The sequence below is a fragment of the Oncorhynchus gorbuscha genome, unplaced genomic scaffold, assembly GCF_021184085.1.
Source record: "Oncorhynchus gorbuscha isolate QuinsamMale2020 ecotype Even-year unplaced genomic scaffold, OgorEven_v1.0 Un_scaffold_1865, whole genome shotgun sequence".
NCBI classification, from domain to species: Eukaryota; Metazoa; Chordata; class Actinopteri; order Salmoniformes; family Salmonidae; genus Oncorhynchus; species Oncorhynchus gorbuscha.
Genome location: NW_025746523.1, coordinates 44,000 through 61,351, shown reverse-complemented (window position 1 = coordinate 61,351; position 17,352 = coordinate 44,000). Strand labels below are relative to the sequence as shown.

Sequence of the window (17,352 nt, the reverse complement as noted above, 5' to 3'; positions counted from 1 at the left end):
AATTCACTGGGACCATAAGTAGTATAATTCACTGGGACCATAAGTAGTATAATTCACTGGGACCATAAGTAGTATGGAGATGACTGATCAGGTCATTGACACATTTCTTCTCTCCTTTTGTCTTTCTTGTCAGCCATCCCACTGTGTGATCTACTGTCACTACTTGTTTTTTCATCTACATTAAAGCAATAATGTTTCTGTCTGTGATTGCAGCAGGAGTACTGGAACATCGTGGAGCAGAGGGAATGTCATGTTGCCGTGCACTGTGGGAAAGTGGACACTAAAACTCATGGGAGTGGCTTCCCAGTTGGAAAGTCTGAGACCTTTTCAAAGTGAGGGCCTAACGGCATTATCCGATCACATGAATGGAGCATTTTGAATTTCCTGCTTATACCCTCCTGATTCCTGGAATCTTCCAACTGGGATTTCTGGAGAACCGGGAAAGTTAGGGGAATTTTACAACCCTATAAGGACATGCATAAAATACGTGTTCTGTTCTCTTGTCTCCACTCAAGACATGGATGGAACCTTACAATCCTTCCCAATAATTCAGGATCCATCCTACGCCATCTTGGTGCTGTGCCAGGTAATCATCTATACCTATGACCCTCTCCTGTTACACAGGATGACAGTACATTGTACTGTAATAGACCGTTGTAAGTAGAAGAAGAACTCCCATCAGCTTAACTACAACAGTTCCTTGAATGTATGTTGCGTTAGTTTTTGTTGTTTTATACAGTATATCCTCATTTTTGGTGACATTTCAATAGCATTCTGCTATGAATGAAGTGAACTTGAACTGACTAGAACATCTTGACAGTCTACTATGTCTTCCTTTGTGGTTGTACAGGAGTGACCATTCCTTGGCTGAACATCGGCATGGTCTTCTCTACCTCATGCTGGTCGCGAGACCATCACCGCCTTCCATACATTGATTACTTACACACTGGTGCTGACTGCATTTGGTAAGTAAGTGGTTCACTGCTCACTGCCCTCTCCCAGTCTAATCCTACGGTCACTCAGGTTCACCACCTGCCACAACCAATGGAGAACGAGCTCAGCGTCAGGTAGTCAAGCCTGATCAAATAGAACTGGTGGAGAATGATTTAATAGAACTCCCGGAGCGTGGTCAGTACAGTATGAAGGAAATGCTGTATGGCTCAGTAGGTAGAGCATGGCGCTCGCAACACCAGGATAGTGGGTTTGATTCTCTGGGCCATCCATACGTAAAATGTATGCAGTATGACTAAGTCTTTATTGGATAAATCTGCTAAATGGTATATATTTAAGCAATAAGGCACGAGGGGGTGTGGTATATTGGCCATATACCACGGCTAAGGGCTGTTGTTAAGCACGACGGTGGAGTGCCTGGACACAGCCCTTAGCCATGGTATATTGGCCATATACCACGGCTAAGGGCTGTTGTTAAGCACGACAGTGGAGTGCCTGGACACAGCCCTTAGCCATGGTATATTGGCCATATACCACGGCTAAGGGCTGTTGTTAAGCACGACAGTGGAGTGCCTGGATACAGCCCTTAGCCATGGTATATTGGCCATATACCACGGCTAAGGGCTGTTGTTAAGCATGACAGTGGAGTGCCTGGACACAGCCCTTAGCCATGGTATATTGGCCATATATCACGGCTAAGGGCTGTTGTTAAGCACGACAGTGGAGTGCCTGGACACAGCCCTTAGCCATGGTATATTGGCCATATACCACGGCTAAGGGCTGTTGTTAAGCACGACGGTGGAGTGCCTGGATACAGCCCTTAGCCATGGTATATTGGTCATATACCACGGCTAAGGGCTGTTGTTAAGCACGACAGTGGAGTGCCTGGACACAGCCCTTAGCCATGGTATATTGGCCATATATCACGGCTAAGGGCTGTTGTTAAGCACGACGGTGGAGTGCCTGGATACAGCCCTTAGCCATGGTATATTGGTCATATACCACGGCTAAGGGCTGTTGTTAAGCATGACAGTGGAGTGCCTGGACACAGCCCTTAGCCGTGGTATATTGGTCATATACCACGGCTAAGGGCTGTTGTTAAGCACGACGTTGGAGTGCCTGTACTCAGCCCTTAGCCGTGGTATATTGGTCATATACCACAGCTAAGGGCTGTTGTTAAGCACGACGGTGGAGTGCCTGGATACAGCCCTTAGCCATGGTATATTGGTCATATACCACAGCTAAGGGCTGTTGTTAAGCACGACGGTGGAGTGCCTGGACTCAGCCCTTAGCCGTGGTATATTGGTCATATACCACGGCTAAGGGCTGTTGTTAAGCACGACGGTGGAGTGCCTGGACTCAGCCCTTAGCCGTGGTATATTGGTCATATACCACAAACCACCGAGGTGCCAGGAATTATTGAAAGACGGTACAATATAAACTTTTCTTCCACAAATATTTGTCTTAATATCTGATAGACCAAATAATATATATATCACACCATGTAAAGGAACAACCTAATTCAGAAATGTTTTTCTCATAAATTACAACTAAGTGGATTTATGTCAACTCAGTCAGACACCATAAAATGCATTTCATTTGTACATTTATTGTCCAAGTGTTTGAAGACCTTGTTTGTTTAATTCTATCATTACATTATTCAAATATGAAATACAAATCTCCAAACGTATATTTATAAAGCATTTTTATAATGCTATATTTATGCTCCAGGGCTAATTTTGTTAGCATTTTGGCACGTTTTTCTAGATTCAGAACATAAAACATTTATTAGCATTTTGACATGTTTTTCTAGATTCAGAACATAAAACATTTATTAGCATTTTGATATGTTTTTCTAGATTCAGAACATTAACATTGTGTTTTGGTATGTTTTTCTAGATTCAGAACATTAACATTTAGCGTTTTAGCATGTTTTTCTAGATTCAGAACATAAAACATTGTGTTTTGGTATGTTTTTCTAGATTCAGAACATAAAACATTTAGCGTTTTGGTATGTTTTTCTAGATTCAGAACATAAAACATTGTGTTTTGGTATGTTTTTCTAGATTCAGAACAAAACATTGTGTTTTGGTATGTTTTTCTAGATTCAGAACATAAAACATTTATTAGCGTTTTGGTATGTTTTTCTAGATTCAGAACATAAAACATTTATTAGCATTTTGACATGTTTTTCTAGATTCAGAACATAAAACATTTATTAGCATTTTGATATGTTTTTCTAGATTCAGAACATTAACATTGTGTTTTGGTATGTTTTTCTAGATTCAGAACATTAACATTTAGCGTTTTAGCATGTTTTTCTAGATTCAGAACATAAAACATTGTGTTTTGGTATGTTTTTCTAGATTCAGAACATAAAACATTTAGCGTTTTGGTATGTTTTTCTAGATTCAGAACATAAAACATTGTGTTTTGGTATGTTTTTCTAGATTCAGAACATTAACATTTAGCGTTTTAGCATGTTTTTCTAGATTCAGAACATAAAACATTGTGTTTTGGTATGTTTTTCTAGATTCAGAACATAAAACATTTAGCGTTTTGGTATGTTTTTCTAGATTCAGAACATAAAACATTGTGTTTTGGTATGTTTTTCTAGATTCAGAACAAAACATTGTGTTTTGGTATGTTTTTCTAGATTCAGAACATAAAACATTTATTAGCGTTTTGGTATGTTTTTCTAGATTCAGAACATAAAACATTTATTAGCGTTTTGGTATAAAACAACATTTCTAAAGGAAACATGATCCCTTAGCTCTATCACAGCAAATATGTCAATAGTTTAACCATGTGTTGCAGAAGAGTGATTCAAATATTTTTTTATAACAATAAATAAAAAATTAAAAAAGTTCATAAGGGTTTAGCCATCAGTGACGGAGTTGACAACAGATACTCAAAACAGACATTTTTGCCTCAACGTATTTTACATTTGTAAAATATATGAAAAGATTCTTTCAGCACTCCGACGGAGTTGACGTTAGACAAAAATATATATGTTTTTTTTACCATGGTGATTTGACATTGACGTTACCGTGGTGATTTCTATATTGTTTGTTTAAAACATATCAGATAGTAGAGAACTTTCCAGACCATAAGTGGTCTTGTTGCACTACATGTAATGAGAAGATGAATAAGAGGTCATTGTGGTAGAGCTCACCCTGCTCATTCCTGATTTGAGTTGACCAAATCTCCAGACACATCTTTTAGGAATCACAGTTTCGAGATAAGGGCTATTGAAAATCACTACACAAGATCCCTTTTCAGTTAATATTCATTATTGCCAGTTAAATATATATAATTACACTTTTTTGGAGAGTTTGAAATTGGGATCCTTTTCTCCAGACAATGGCATTTCCGGGTATAGAGCCAACATGGAAATGAATAATATTGAAAATATTTAGAAAATTCCGAAAGCAAATCTTTCCCCTTATAAAATTCCCCTTAATGTAATTGAGCTCAAATAAAATCCTATAAAACTACAATAAAAATTAAAGTTTCATTGCCAGACAAGGATATTTTTGATTTACTAGTGCTATGACATGTGTCCACTAACTCCAACATGTTATCATATAGTGATACACAATTAGATCCCAATAACCCATGTAACCCGGTGTTCAGGTACTGTATTCCTGCTGAGGAGAAGGTGAAGCTGGACAAGGTGGTTCACACACTACTGCAGGCTAATGGAACCCCAGGACTGGAGATGTTGGAGAACAACATCATGGTGTGACTGCAGGATACACTGTCCACACATACAGTATAAACATGGACTACAGAAACACTGTCCCCCCTACAGTATAAACATGGACTACAGAAACACTGTCCACACATACAGTATAAACATGGACTACAGAAACACTGTCCACACATACAGTATAAACATGGACTACAGAAACACTGTCCACACATACAGTATAAACATGGACTACAGAAACACTGTCCCCCCCTACAGTATAAACATGGACTACAGAAACACTGTCCACACATACAGTATAAACATGGACTACAGAAACACTGTCCCCCCCTACAGTATAAACATGGACTACAGAAACACTGTCCACACATACAGTATAAACATGGACTACAGAAACACTGTTCCCCCCCTTACAGTATAAACATGGGCTACAGAAACACTGTCCACACATACAGTATAAACATGGACTACAGAAACACTGTCCACACATACAGTATAAACATGGACTACAGAAACACTGTCCACACATACAGTATAAACATGGACTACAGAAACACTGTCCACACATACAGTATAAACATGGACTACAGATACACTGTCCACACATACAGTATAAACATGGACTACAGAAACACTGTCCACACATACAGTATAAACATGGACTACAGAAACACTGTCCACACATACAGTATAAACATGGACTACAGAAACACTGTCCCCCCCTACAGTATAAACATGGACTACAGAAACACTGTCCACACATACAGTATAAACATGGACTACAGAAACACTGTTCCCCCCCTACAGTATAAACATGGACTACAGAAACACTGTCCCCCCCTACAGTATAAACATGGACTACAGAAACACTGTCCACACATACAGTATAAACATGGACTACAGAAACACTGTCCACACATACAGTATAAACATGGACTACAGAAACACTGTCCACACATACAGTATAAACATGGACTACAGAAACACTGTCCACACATACAGTATAAACATGGACTACAGAAACACTGTCCACACATACAGTATAAACATGGACTACAGAAACACTGTCCACACATACAGTATAAACATGGACTACAGAAACACTGTCCCCCTACAGTATAAACATGGACTACAGAAACACTGTCCACACATACAGTATAAACATGGACTACAGAAACACTGTTCCCCCTTACAGTATAAACATGGACTACAGAAACACTGTCCACACATACAGTATAAACATGGACTACAGAAACACTGTTCCCCCTACAGTATAAACATGGACTACAGAAACACTGTCCCCCCTACAGTATAAACATGGACTACAGAAACACTGTCCACACATACAGTATAAAAATGGACTACAGAAACACTTTCCCCCTACAGTATAAACATGGACTACAGAAACACTGTTCCCCCCTACAGTATAAACATGGACTACAGAAACACTGTCCCCCCCCTACAGTATAAACATGGACTACAGAAACACTGTTCCCCCCTACAGTATAAACATGGACTACAGAAACACTGTCCCCCCTACAGTATAAACATGGACTACAGAAACACTGTCCCCACCCCCCCTACAGTATAAACATGGACTACAGAAACACTGTCCCCACACATACACACTGTGCTCTGGTGAAAATATCTGCACTATATAGGGAACAGGGTGTAATTAGTGCACTATATAGGGAACAGGGTGTAAGTAGTGCACTATATAGGAACATAGTAGTGGAACAGGGTGTAAGTAGTGCACTATATAGGGAACAGGGTGTAAGTAGTGCACTATATATATAGTGGGAACAGGGTGTAAGTAGTGCACTATATAGGGAACAGGATGCCATTTGGGATGTAGACTTGGTCGTTAGGTAATACATGTTCTCTGTCTCTCTCCCTCCCACCAGATCTCTCCGGAGGTGCTGTGTCGAGCAGGGATCAAAGTGCACCGGACCGTCCAGCAGAGTGGCCAGTTCGTCGTCTGTTTCCCAGCGGCGTTCGTCTCCAAGGTGTGCTGCGGCTACAGCGTCTCCGAGACAGTGCACTTCGCCACCCCCCAGTGGCTGAACACGGGATACCAGGCTGCCAAGGTTGGAGCCCCCCGTCGTATCAATACTTGAAGGAAAAGCTATTAGTTGAAAGAAGAGTAGAGTTTAATTCAGTACATAATGTATTATAATGTTACGTGCCATGCTAACATTACTCTAGTATTTAGTATAGTTTTACTAGTCATTGGCATCGGCATGTTAAATGTTGTTTTCACAGATAAAGTTGCAAGATCAGTTTGTTTAAAGTATTGGTCTTCGGCATTAATAGAGATTCAATTCTCCATTTAAAAAAATCTGAATTACTTTGCTGTTACAATAAAATATATATATATTGTTATTCAAGACAATTTTAAAATGATATAAATGTCTTTGCTAAAATTAACGAAAATCCATTTTCGTTTAGGGGTCTGACCACATAGAGTATGAACTCCTGTACCTGTCCTGTACCTCTCCATGCTCCTGTACATCTTGGGGTGGCCAGTTTGACTGAGTTCCAGTCCTGAAAGCTCCTCACGAAGGGGTGGTAAAACCAGGCTCTAAAGTCTGACTTAACCAGCTTAGTTTAGTCAGTCAGTCAGTCTGTCTGTCTGTCAGTCAGTTCAGATAGAGTGGACAAACTGAGGGTAGAAAGTGCCTCTGTGTACCCAGTGTTCCGCTGGTCAATTCACTATCAAAGATTCTGTTATCCACATGGATCTTAGTTCCCTACACATCTACTGCATGAAAGGAGGGATTTGCGAGGGTTCACCAAACTGAGCACCTCCATTAATCTGAACTGGGATATGTTGTGAAAAGACCCTGTCATATCAAATGTTCAAATATCTCTTACCTCTCCTTCCCAGGAGCTGAAATGTCGACGCATAGAGAGGTCCTTCTCCATGGAGAAGTTGCTGTACCAGATCGCAATGTCAGAATCCAAACGGGAGAATGGTGTCATTCTGAGTACCATGACCTCACTTCTCAAAGACCTCAGGTGGGTTTAACTATTTAACCAATAGCAGTATTATCATTCCAGATCACAGTATCAATAGCAGTATTATCATTCCAGATCACAGTATCAATAGCAGTATTATCATTCCAGATCACAGTATTAATAGCAGTATTATCATTGTAGATCACAGTATCAATAGCAGTATTATCATTGTAGATCACAGTATTAATAGCAGTATTATCCTTGTAGATCAGTGTCATAGTAGATCACAGTATTATCCTTGTAGATCACAGTATTAATAGCAGTATTATCATTGTAGATCACAGTATCAATAGCAGTATTATCATTGTAGATCACAGTATCAATAGCAGTATTATCATTGTAGATCACAGTATCAATAGCAGTATTATCATTGTAGATCACAGTATTAATAGCAGTATTATCATTGTAGATCACAGTATCAATAGCAGTATTATCATTCCAGATCACAGTATCAATAGCAGTATTATCATTGTAGATCACAGTATCAATAGCAGTATTATCATTGTAGATCACAGTATCAATAGCAGTATTATCATTGTAGATCACAGTATTAATAGCAGTATTATCATTGTAGATCACAGTATTAATAGCAGTATTATCATTGTAGATCACAGTATCAATAGCAGTATTATCATTGTAGATCACAGTATCAATAGCAGTATTATCATTGTAGATCACAGTATTAATAGCAGTATTATCATTGTAGATCACAGTATTAATAGCAGTATTATCATTGTAGATCACAGTATTAATAGCAGTATTATCATTCCAGATCACAGTATCAATAGCAGTATTATCATTCCAGATTACAGTATCAATAGCAGTATTATCATTGTAGATCACAGTATTAATAGCAGTATTATCATTGTAGATCACAGTATCAATAGCAGTATTATCATTCCAGATCACATTATCAATAGCAGTATTATCATTGTAGATCACAGTATCAATAGCAGTATTATCATTCCAGATCACAGTATCAATAGCAGTATTATCATTGTAGATCACAGTATCATTGTAGATCACAGCATTTTTAGCAGTACTATATTTGCAGATCACAGTATCAATAGCAGTACTATATTTGTAGATCACAGTATTAATAGCAGTATTATAGTTGTAGATCACAGTATTAATAGCAGTATTATCATTGTAGATCACAGTATTAATAGCAGTATTATCATTGTAGATCACAGCATTAATAGCAGTATTGTCATTGTATCATCATACATGGAATGTAATTCTACTCTTAAAAGGGAAATCTGGGATTCAAAAACTGACAAAACAGTCACCCCACCACCTGTTGAATAAACAGCAGTCACCCCCCCACCTGTTGAATAAACAGCAGTCACCACCTGTTGAATAAACAGCAGTCACCCCACCACCTGTTGAATAAACAGCAGTCACCCCATCACCTGTTGAATAAACAGCAGTCACCCCTCCACCTGTTGAATAAACAGCAGTCACCCCTCCACCTGTTGAATAAACAGCAGTCACCCCTCCACCTGTTGAATAAACAGCAGTCACCCCTCCACCTGTTGAATAAACAGCAGTCACCCCTCCACCTGTTGAATAAACAGCAGTCACCCCTCCACCTGTTGAATAAACAGCAGTCACCCCTCCACCTGTTGAATAAACAGCAGTCACCCCTCCACCTGTTGAATAAACAGCAGTCACCCCACCACCTGTTGAATAAACAGCAGTCACCCCACCACCTGTTGAATAAACAGCAGTCATCCCACCACCTGTTGAATAAACAGCAGTCACCCCTCCACCTGTTGAATAAACAGCAGTCACCCCACCACCTGTTGAATAAACAGCAGTCACCCCTCCACCTGTTGAATAAACAGCAGTCACCCCTCCACCTGTTGAATAAACAGCAGTCACCCCTCCACCTGTTGAATAAACAGCAGTCACCCCTCCACCTGTTGAATAAACAGCAGTCACCCCTCAACCTGTTGAATAAACAGCAGTCACCCCACCACCTGTTGAATAAACAGCAGTCACCCCACCACCGGTTGAATAAACAGCAGTCATCCCACCACCTGTTGAATAAACAGCAGTCACCCCTCCACCTGTTGAATAAACAGCAGTCACCCCACCACCTGTTGAATAAACAGCAGTCACCCCTCCACCTGTTGAATAAACAGCAGTCACCCCTCCACCTGTTGAATAAACAGCAGTCACCCCTCCACCTGTTGAATAAACAGCAGTCACCCCTCCACCTGTTGAATAAACAGCAGTCACCCCTCAACCTGTTGAATAAACAGCAGTCACCCCACCACCTGTTGAATAAACAGCAGTCACCCCACCACCTGTTGAATAAACAGCAGTCACCCCTCCACCTGTTGAATAAACAGCAGTCACCCCTCCACCTGTTGAATAAACAGCAGTCACCCCTCTACCTGTTGAATAAACAGCAGTCACCCCTCCACCTGTTGAATAAACAGCAGTCACCCCGCCACCTGTTGAATAAACAGCAGTCACCCCTCCACCTGTTGAATAAACAGCAGTCACCCCTCCACCTGTTGAATAAACAGCAGTCACCCCTCTACCTGTTGAATAAACAGCAGTCACCCCTCCACCTGTTGAATAAACAGCAGTCACCCCACCACCTGTTGAATAAACAGCAGTCACCCCACCACCTGTTGAATAAACAGCAGTCACCCCACCACCTGTTGAATAAACAGCAGTCACCCCTCCACCTGTTGAATAAACAGCTGTGGGGTGGGGCTGGAGAAATGTAACCCAAGAATCAATAGCTATACATCATTCATTTAAAAGTACAACATGTTACCTATCTCAAATTGACCCTTTCCACAAAAAAAAGAGTAAACAGTAGCCATTGGTTACAGACGATACACCAGTCTGCTCTACCTGTTCCAGGGATACAGAGTTGAGACAACGCAGGGATCTGTTTGGCCTTCGGGCTGCGGTCTGTTGCCCGCTACAGGAGGGAAAATGTAGTCATGACAACCAGGCCTCGTCAGAGAGCAGGAGGATCCAGCGCCAGTGGCTGAGGCTCGACCCCTCAGACCGACGCTGCCAAGTGTGCCAACACCTCTGCTACCTCTCCATGGTGAGTCTTTACTGGGCCGGGAAGGTTGGGCACAAACATAGGCAGGGATTCAATCAAAGGCATGTTGTCGACAAGAGCACTGTACGGCCAACAAGGCACCTTCTAAAGGCCATTTCCCTGATGTCCGTGGAGATGGCATCAATGGTTAAGTCTGCAGATGGGGGGTCAATCATAAATGTCCTGTAAAAAGACCGGTCTTACTTTATTGTCCCTGAAGGGAAAATGTGTTTATTCTGTGTCCTGATGGCATGCTCCTCATGTCGCTGCAGGTGGTTCAGGAGGGAAAATGTGTTTATTCTGTCCTGATGGCATGCTCCTCATGTCGCTGCAGGTGGTTCAGGAGGGAAAATGTGTTTATTCTGTCCTGATGGCATGCTCCTCATGTCGCTGCAGGTGGTTCAGGAGGGAAAATGTGTTTATTCTGTGTCCTGATGGCATGCTCCTCATGTCACTGCAGGTGGTTCAGGAGGGAAAATGTGTTTATTCTGTCCTGATGGCATGCTCCTCATGTCGCTGCAGGTGGTTCAGGAGGGAAAATGTGTTTATTCTGTGTCCTGATGGCATGCTCCTCATGTCACTGCAGATGGTTCAGGAGGGAAAATGTGTTTATTCTGTCCTGATGGCATGCTCCTCATGTCGCTGCAGGTGGTTCAGGAGAGTGAGAACGTGGTGTTCTGTCTGGAGTGTGTCCTGCTGTACGTACAGAAACACAAGTCCTGCCGAGGCCTCAAAATGATGTACCGTTACTACACTACGACACTAGGTACTACAGTACACTACACTACAGTACACACTACACTACTACACTACACTACACTACTACAGTACACTACTACAGTACACTACACTACTACACTGCACTACTACAGTACACTACACTACTACACTACACTACTACACTACACTACTACATTACACTACACTACTACAGTACACTACACTACTACAGTACACTACACTACTGCAGTACACTACACTACTACAGTACACTACACTACTACAGTACACTACACTACTACAGTACACTACACTACTACAGTACACTACTACAGTACACTACACTACTACAGTACACTACACTACTACAGTACACTACACTACTACAGTACACTACACTACTACAGTACACTACACTACAGTACACACTACACTACTACACTACACTACTACAGTACACTACTACAGTACACTACACTACTACACTGCACTACTACAGTACACTACACTACTACACTACACTACTACACTACACTACTACATTACACTACACTACTACAGTACACTACACTACTACAGTACACTACACTACTGCAGTACACTACACTACTACAGTACACTACACTACTACAGTACACTACACTACTACAGTACACTACACTACTACAGTACACTACTACAGTACACTACACTACTACAGTACACTACACTACTACAGTACACTACACTACTACAGTAAACTACACTACTACAGTACACTACACTACACACTACTACACTACACACTACTACAGTAAACTACACTACTACAGTACACTACACTACACACTACTACACTACACACTACTACAGTAAACTACACTACTACAGTACACTACACTACTACAGTAAACTACACTCCTACAGTACACTACACTACACACTACTACACTACACACTACTACAGTAAACTACACTACACACTACTACACTACAGTACACTACACACTACACACTACTACAGTAAACTACACTACTACAGTACACTACACTACACACTACTACACTACACACTACTACAGTAAACTACACTACTACACTACAGTACACTACACACTACTACTGTAAACTACACTACTATAGTACACTACACTACACACTACTACACTACACACTACTACAGTAAACTACACTACACACTACTACACTACAGTACACTCTACTACAGTACACACTACTACAGTAAACTACACTACTACACTACAGTACACTACACTACTACACTACTACACTACTACACTACTACAGTACAAACTACACTACTACTACAGTACACTACTACAGTACACACACTACTACAGTAAACTACACTACTACAGTACACTACTACACACTACTACACTACTACACTACTACAGTACTACACTACTACAGTACACTACTACTACAGTACTACTACAGTAACTACTACACTACTACACTACTACACTACTACAGTAAACTACACTACTACAGTACACTACACTACACACTACTACAGTAAACTACACTACTACAGTACTACTACACTACACACTACAGTACTACACTACACTACAGTACACTACACACTACTACAGTAACACTACACTACTACACTACTACAGTACACACTACTACAGTACACTACTACACTACTACAGTAACTACTACTACACTACTACAGTAAACTACACTACACTACTACAGTACACACTACTACAGTACACAGTACACTACTACAGTACACTACACTACTACTACTACACTACTACAGTAAACTACACTACACTACTACAGTAACACTACACACTACTACAGTACACTACACACTACTACAGTAACTACACTACTACAGTAAACTACTAACACACTACACTACTACAGTAAACTACACTACACACTACTACAGTACACTACTACAGTACACTACTACAGTAAACTACTACAGTACTACACTACTACAGTACACTACACACTACAGTACACACTACTACAGTACACTACTACACTACACTACTACAGTACACTACTACAGTAAACACTACTACACTACACTACTACAGTACACTACTACACTACTACAGTACACTACACTACTACAGTACACACACTACACACTACTACTACAGTACACTACTACAGTACACTACTACACTACTACAGTACACTACACACTACTACAGTACACACTACTACACTACACACTACTACAGTAAACTACACTACACACTACACAGTACACTACTACAGTACACTACTACAGTACACTACACTACTACTACAGTACACTACTACAGTACACTACTACAGTACTACACTACTACAGTACACTACTACTACACACAGTACACTACACTACACTACAGTACACTGTACACTACTACAGTACACTACTACAGTACACACAGTACACTACAGTACACTACTACAGTACACTACTACTACTACAGTACACTACTACAGTACACTACTACAGTACACTACACACTACTACAGTACACTACACTACTACAGTACACTGCTACAGTACACTACTACAGTACACTACTACAGTACACTACTACAGTACACTACAGTACACTACTACAGTACTACAGTACACTACACACTACTACAGTACACTACTACAGTACACTACTACACTACACTACACACTACTACAGTACACTACTACAGTACACTACACACTACTACAGTACACTGCTACAGTACACTGCTACAGTACACTACTACAGTACACTGCTACAGTACACTACTACAGTACACTACTACAGTACTACAGTACACTGCTACAGTACACTACTACAGTACACTACTACAGTACACTACACACTACTACAGTACACTACTACAGTACACTACACACTACTACAGTACACTACACACTACTACAGTACACTGCTACAGTACACTACTACACTGCTACAGTACACTACTACAGTACACTACTACACTACAATACACTACAGTACACTACACTACTACAGTACACTACTACAGTACACTACACACTACTACAGTACACTGCTACAGTACACTGCTACAGTACACTACTACAGTACACTACACACTACTACAGTACACTGCTACAGTACACTGCTACAGTACACTACTACAGTACACTGCTACAGTACACTACTACAGTACACTACACACTACTACAGTAAACTACACTACTACAGTACACTACTACAGTACACTACTACACTACACTACTACAGTACACTACTACAGTACACTACTTAATTCTTTCCAACATTTGATGTAACTTTATTTAACCAGGAGAGTGAAAATTCTCAGAACATGAAAGCAGTTCAGTTCAACACCATCAATACATTCATAGTCCAGACCTCCATTATTAGGTAGTAGGAGGTCGTCAATTACTACACCCACTCTTCAATGTCAACCCACATTCTTCTTCTCCTGATTCCAATTCCTCTTCCTCTCAGGACCAAATCAACCATCTGGTGAGCAGGGTGTGTGGGAGAGTGCTGGAGAAGAGCGGCGCTGAGAAGAGGAGAGGGACGAGAGGACTTCAGGGCCCCGGTGAGGCGTCCACCCCGGCCAAACGCAGCGCCCGAAACAGAACCTCCATCACTGTGTCCCTCACACGCCTCCCCTCCTCCACCCTGCCCAAGACCGCCCTCAGCTCTAAATAACTCACATCATGGCGGCCACGTTCCATTACTTCACATCCTTCCTTCCTGGGTTCTTTGAGGTAAACACAAGTGGTTAGGTCACTACCACCCAATTACTGTCACCAATCCAACCGATTCACACCTGTGATTACTTCAAAGGAAGGAAGGAAGGAAGGACTTCTGAGGTGTTCCAACAGGACCAGTGCTTCACTACGGTACATTTCTCTCTGCTCAGTGTAGAGAATGTGCTCCTTAAACCACGGCTTTTGCACTAGAGTAAAAAAAAAAACATGTTTTTAAGAGGCATTAATGGCTGGATTCAGTTCCGTATCGAAGGATCCGCGTTACAGCTCAATTGAAATTTGAAGGCAACGTTCCCGCGTATCTCAGCTCAATTGGAAATTAGCTTTAAAAAATGTTAGCGTGGATCTTCATCGATATGGATTGAAACCCAGCCCTTCGTCCAATACTGTATATTGTATCTAGATATCACAATATCCTCCTAGCTACACCTACTGTTATTACCTACAGACTTCACTTCCCTGGTGCTACATCTTGGTGCTCGATTTATACTGTCTTTGGTGTAGTAGTAGTAATAATAATGATCATTTCTCTTTTGCTCAAAGCCATTGGACTGCATCCTGAACTGTGAACACGTTTTTAGAACTTGTTACCAATAAGTTGATTCTACACAGTTTTGCGTTTAGACTCCAACCAGTAATAAGGCTCTTCAGGGGTTTGTAATACATGAATTACGATACAAAGATTGTTCCAGCGGAGCGCAAAAAAGTGGGTTGTGTTTATTAGTGCTAAACGTCGCAAAACTTTTTGCAAACAGAAAAAAAAACAAGCGTTCCTTATTGGACATGTTCAGGTAGTCCCTCCCCGTTTTGGCCCTTTTGGTTCCTAGTGAATACGACCCTGGCCTCAGTATTAAAACAGGGCCCCTTCTCAGATCATTGATGTTATAATTATTTAGAGAATTGGCCAAGAGTGGAACGGTAATCATGGGCTTCACACCGCTCATCTGACCATTTGTGTGTGAAACACTGTGCCTAAAAATAAAGAAAATGCATACTAATCATTTTCAATCATTTCTGGTGCCGATAGTTTTTGTTTTGTGACCAAGTTATCCACTCTAGACCCTTACAGGCTCTTGACCTGCAACTCTTGGGTCCGCGGGACTGCGTTCCAAATGGCAGGCCTATCCCCTATTTAGAGCACTAATTTTGACCCGAGCCCCAAGGGCACTATATAGGGAATAGGGTGCCATTTGGGAGAGTCACAGTCCAGGTGTTTTTATCAAAGAACAAAAACTGAAAACCACAACAGCATTGTACGTATAAAACATTGTCATTGTCTAAAGATACATGTACCTGAGCCTTTTAAGGAATGGAATGCAGTGTTTTGGAGTAGGGGATTTATGAAGAAAAGCCTTTACCACCCTCCCTCCCCCCCCCCCCCCCCCCCCTCCACCACCAGTTACTTCTGTGGCCCCGTATAAACAAGGGTTGTGATACAAAACAAATCTAGAATTACAAGTGTTGTGGAGACGGTGAAATGGTTGTGTAAACATTTTTTGTGCAGACAAAAAAATAAATACATTGTATCACAACCCTTGTGTCAACCGTGTTGGACATTAGTTGTATGGGGCCCGGGTTGCCCTGGTAACAAGTATGGAGAAGTGCTGCATAGTTTGAATCCCCTCGTTTTTTACCTAAACTTTTTTTTATGAAAAGGGAAAATAAGTAGAAGAATAATAAAAAATGCTAAAATCTACTATGTACAGAAGGAGTAACTCCTGTTGTTGCACTCCAGCCTCGCGACAAGAGTCCTTTCAAATCAGCTTGTTGAGACCCCTTACAAAAACTAGCCATTTTCGAAGTTCACATATATACAGAGTTGGATGTTTTTTTAAAAGCTTAATGTTTTGGTTGTTTTTTTTTACAACAGGCTCATTACAGCCGACCGTCTCATTTCTCTGATTCTGTTTTCCTTCCATGCTGATTCAAGTTGGACAATGACCGTTTTATTTTCTATTTTATTTGTTAGTACCCATTAAGGTTGAATAAAAAGGTTTGACAGTGTCTATCCAAATGTGTTCTTCTCAGTGCCGTGTGTCTGTACCCTCCAAGCATCCCGCCCAAACATCTCTGTGTTTAAGAACCACCAAGCTATTCTAGTTATTGACTTCAAAGCTTTGGTTTAAACTCCCAGTGTAATGTCTGAAGAATGCAGTC

At 40.9% G+C, this 17,352-nt stretch overlaps 1 protein-coding gene across 1 annotated transcript in view; it reads left to right on the top strand.

Moving 5' to 3' along the window:
* LOC124024452 (protein Jumonji-like) overlaps positions 1 to 17,201 on the top strand; it is a gene marked incomplete at its 5' end in the record, with an annotated part of 59,461 nt that extends 42,260 nt beyond the window's left edge. The window contains 9 exons of the mRNA XM_046338347.1: positions 214 to 332; positions 516 to 586; positions 851 to 965; positions 4,588 to 4,693; positions 6,568 to 6,750; positions 7,551 to 7,681; positions 10,565 to 10,757; positions 11,403 to 11,503; positions 14,917 to 17,201. Coding sequence (XP_046194303.1) covers positions 214 to 332; positions 516 to 586; positions 851 to 965; positions 4,588 to 4,693; positions 6,568 to 6,750; positions 7,551 to 7,681; positions 10,565 to 10,757; positions 11,403 to 11,503; positions 14,917 to 15,133 — 1,236 coding nt within the window. The remainder of the gene's footprint in view (positions 1 to 213; positions 333 to 515; positions 587 to 850; positions 966 to 4,587; positions 4,694 to 6,567; positions 6,751 to 7,550; positions 7,682 to 10,564; positions 10,758 to 11,402; positions 11,504 to 14,916) is intronic.
* Between the last annotated feature and the right edge of the window lie 151 nt (positions 17,202 to 17,352).